The sequence below is a fragment of the Pholcus phalangioides genome, unplaced genomic scaffold, assembly GCF_987345545.1.
Source record: "Pholcus phalangioides strain wild (caught in Gottingen) unplaced genomic scaffold, Ppha-v1.0 ptg000028l_1, whole genome shotgun sequence".
NCBI lineage: Eukaryota > Metazoa > Arthropoda > Arachnida > Araneae > Pholcidae > Pholcus > Pholcus phalangioides.
Window position 1 is genome coordinate 3,337,551 of NW_028301618.1, and position 4,484 is coordinate 3,342,034.

At 44.9% G+C, this 4,484-nt stretch overlaps 1 protein-coding gene across 1 annotated transcript; it reads right to left on the bottom strand.

Annotated features, from left to right (window-relative positions):
• Window positions 1-2,605: 2,605 nt before the first annotated feature.
• On the bottom strand, window positions 2,606-3,637 carry LOC149067774 (uncharacterized). The gene has a single exon (XM_089252282.1). The coding sequence runs from the start codon at window positions 3,483-3,485 to the stop codon at window positions 2,724-2,726; it is 762 nt and encodes a 253-aa protein (XP_089108408.1). The 5' UTR covers window positions 3,486-3,637; the 3' UTR covers window positions 2,606-2,723.
• Window positions 3,638-4,484: the final 847 nt, after the last annotated feature.

The window sequence follows — 4,484 nt, forward strand, 5'->3', positions numbered from 1 at the left end:
AATCGAAGGATGAAGTCTGATGTATCTTCCTCTGATTTAGGTGTTGGATTAAGGAATTCGGCTGGTAGTCTGATTGGGGAACCGTACACCATCTCTGCAGTGGAGCACTGTATATCTTCTTTGAAGGCTGCTCGCAAACCCAGGAGAACAAGCGGCAGTGTCTCGGTCCATCGATGATCGTTGTGGCATCGAAGCGACTGCTTCAATGATCGGTGGAACCGCTCCACTAGTCCATTGCTGGCAGGATGGTATGGGGTCGTGCGAATTTGTTTAACGCCCAATAATTTCGACAAGCAAGAGAAGAGGGAGGACTGGAACTGGCGTCCTTGGTCGGTAGTGATAGTGGATGGGGTCCCAAATCGAGCAATCCATTGCCCAACAAAAGTTCGAGCGACTGTTTCAGCCGAGATGTCTTCTATCGGAATCGCCTCGGGCCATCTGGTGAAACGGTCCACACAGGTGAGTAAATAAGTGAACCCGTTAGATGGAGGCAATGGACCTACCAAGTCCAGATGAATGTGGTCGAACCTGCTCGAAGGCATTGGGAATTGCTGGAGCGGGCTCCTAGTGTGTCTAGTGATTTTTGATCGCTGGCAGTCCATGCAGGCACGCGTCCATGAAACGACATCTTTGCATATAGACGGCCATATGTATTTCTCACAGAGGAGCTTTTTCGTGGCCCGAATCCCAGGGTGGGACAAGCCGTGCAATGTCTTAAATAGAACAGCTCGGTAGTTCTCGGGAACGAATGGTCGTATTTTTTGTCCGGTACAATCACATACCAATTCCACACCAGGAGAGAGTTCTAGTTTTTGAAGTTGAAGGGAACACGTTGGATCACTGAGCAACTTTTGAAGTTCTTTGTCGCTCTGTTGTGCAGCAGCGATGGCGGTAAAGTCAATGGTCTGGGCATTGATGCTCTGTATGCGTGATAATGTATCCGCGACCACATTGTTAGAGCCGGATACATGTCGAATGTCGGTGCTAAACTGAGCAATGTAGGATAAATGTCTGAGTTGCCTAGGGGAGGCAGAGTCTGAAATTTTTGTGAACGCAAATGTGAGAGGACGGTGATCGGTAAAAATAATAAAATTCTGGCCCTCGAGACTATGGCGGAAGTATTTGATAGCAGCGTAAATTGAGAGGAGCTCCCTATCATAAGTGCTGTACTTGCGTTCCGCGGGACATAGCTTTCTTGAGAAAAATGCTAAAGGCTTAGGACCATCCTTTTCGTGAGTGTGAAGAACTGCTCCGATGGCAATGTCGGAGGCATCGACCATTACAGAGAGTTGTTGCCCAGGGGCCTGGAATGCAAGAGTCGCCGCTTGGGATAAGTCGGCTTTGCATTTCTCAAAGTTAGCGAGGGACTCTGGGGTCCATGGAATAAGACGTTTATCGTTTTTCTTTGAATCTTCAGGAATTCATTCAGAGGAGCTTGTGTAGTCGCAGAATTCGGAAGGAAACGTCGATAAAAATTTATCATTGCTAAAAAACGTCTGAGTTCAGCGATGGTTTTTGGGGTCGGAAAGTCTGAGATGTTTTGTACTTTCTCTGGCAGTGGTTTCACACCTTGTGGGGTAACGAGGCAACCTAAAAACTTGACTGCACTCTTACCAAGAACACACTTGGCTGGATTCAATTTGAGGCCATGTTGTTTCAAACGGTCAAAGACCTGATGGAGATGGTGTGTATTTTCTTCAGCATTGGTGGAAGCGATGAGAATATCATCGAAGTATGGAACACAGAAGTCCAACCCTGTTGAAACTTGGTGGATGTATCTTTGGAAAGTCTGACCAGAATTGCGGAGGCCAAACGGCATAGTGACGAACTCAACAATCCAAAAGGAGTTGTAACAGCTGTTTTTGGGATATCATCTGGGTGCACTGGAATTTGGTGGTATGTCCGTGTGAGGTCCAAGGTTGAGAAGATGGTTTTTCCGTGGAATAGTTGAGTGCAGTCCTGGATGTGAGGGACTGGGTAGCGGTCTGGTACCGTGATAGCATTCAATCGACGGAAATCTCCACATGGTCTCCATTCGCCATTGGACTTTCGAACCATATGAAGGGGACTAGCCCAAGGACTTCTAGAGGGTCTAATGATACCTTGTGCCATCATGAATTCAAACTCTTGTCGTGCTACTCACATTAATTCGGCAGATAAGCGTCTCGGCTTAGAAAATACTGGGGGCCCTTTTGCTTCAATATGGTGGAATACTGTGGTATTCTTCGCCTTGTCAGATAAAAGAGAGGGGCTTGTGATTTCTGGATATTTCAGAAGTATTTGGTTGAAGTCGGAAGCTTCAAAAAGAATAGTGACGCTGGAGCTAGATGAGCTGACGTCAGCGGTTTTACCATAGGAAGAGATATTGGTCTCTTTATCGATGAGGCAACTGTTTTTGGCATCGACAAGCAAATTAAAATGCTTGAGGAAATCAATGCCTATGATAGGATGTTCGACATCGGCTACTACAAATGACCAGGTAAATGCACGACGTAAATTTAGGTTGAGAGTAAGCAGTTTAGTGCCATATGTAGAGATTTTGGTGCCATTTGCAGCACGAAGGACTAGACCATCGTCAGTTTTTTCTTGTGGGCGGTGGATTTTTGGGAGTACCGAAATGTCGGCGCCCGTATCGATGAGAAAGTTTACTCTATTCTTACGGTCGGCCAAGATGATTCGGCTGATACGGCAATCGCGGTCATGGCCGTCTAGCGATCGCCCGCTTAGTTTCCCGAGTATGCACAAGGGGATGCACACTTTTTAGCCTTTTCGCCGAAATTAGTGTGGTAGAAACACAAGTTATTTGCGGCGGGTTTGTATTGACGATTGCGGGAACGACTGCGCGGCCGCCGATACGAGAAACGTCTATGTGAGCGGGACGCATGGACAGTAGCTGAAAGTTCGCTCACCTGCCTGGTCAGCTGCTCAATTTGCTTTTCTAAGTGCGTCGTGGGGGATTCCACTCTAGCGGCATCTACGTGGGGTGAAAAGGTAAGATCATTGATCTTGTCGGCAACGGCGGCGAGTTGGGTTAGGTCTTCGTTTAAGGCAGCCAGAATGCTTTGCGTGTTTTTTGGGAGTCGGGACAACCATAGCGACTTCAGAAGTGGCTCACCAACGGAACCCCCGGCAAGCGATCGCATCCGAGTGAGAAGTTGTGATGGACACTGGTCACCAAGCTCGAGGCCTTGAAGGAGGGTTCGTATTTTGGAAGCCTCGCTTTCTGAATGCAGTTCTATGAGACGCTTCTTTAAGGCCTCGTACTTGCCACCTTCAGGAGGGTTGATAATGATGTCGCTTGCCGAATTGAGGACATCGGATTCCATAGCTGATACCACGTGATGAAATTTTGTGGCATCTACGGTGATTTTGGCCAAGGAGAATTGGGCCTCTATCTGCATAAACCATAATGTGGGATTTGTCTTCCAAAATGGGGGAAGCTTAATGGCAATGCGGTTGATTTGCGGCTCGGAATTGTCATCCATGACGTTTTTATGCGTTGCGAAGAATGAAATAATTTAGATGCGAACAATTAAAAATGCGGTAAATACCGGGAAAAATAACATAGGTATATACATGGGTTGAGAGGGAAATTCGCTCAGCGTGACATATCGACATGCACCGATTCTATTTTCAAGCATCGTGGTAGAAATTAAAAAATAATTTCACGGATACATTAAATATACAGAATATGCCACATTACCTGTTGTATATCGCTCGCATCTCGTGCAGATGTTCGGATGTTGATGGATCACTCCACGAGGTTGTGTGTTTTTGTTTTTTTTTTAGATCAGAAGGTTCATGTCATGTTTGGGTCACCATTTTATGGGAGTTTGTCGGAGTCGGAAAAGAACTCAAGTCAGCTTTTTATTATATATCTACTATAACCTTTTTTTTTTAATTTAACATAATATAAGAACGATTACATGTTTTTAGTAAAGCGATGGAAGAGTGTCCTATCAGTACAGCGTGGTCTAGCCAAAAGTGCCAACTCCTCGTGTTGCCAGATTCATCTCTCCTCTTGTCTCTTCCTGGCACTACTGAATCTACTATTTGTTGTTTCTAGGCCGCACTAGATATACACCACACCATCTTGGTAAAGCTTTCTGCAACGCTTCACTTACTCGCTTTACCAACGGAGTAGACGTCGTGCCTCATATGGGTCTTAAACTCAACTATTACCATCCTAAATTTAAATTTATCTAATTATCTTAGTTTTTGCGGTACTTCCGAATTACGCGATTCTTTTATTTTAAAAATTAATATTTATGCTATTAACTGCTGTACCTGAAATTAAATTGTTCTATGTTTAATTGATTATTATTCGACAGCAAGATTTTGTAGTGATTTTTTTAGGTAAGCATCGAGTCACAAACGATTTGTCGTATCAAATACCTTTCACATTTAAACTTTGGACGCATTATTTGCACGGAAAAGTTACTGCTTATTCTTAAAAAATAGGGTCGAACGTTTCTCGGGGTCGA

Bases quoted from the DNA above. Each gene is read 5' to 3' on its own strand.
- LOC149067774 (XM_089252282.1), bottom strand. From the start codon at position 3,485: ATGGATGACAATTCCGAGCCGCAAATCAACCGCATTGCCATTAAGCTT.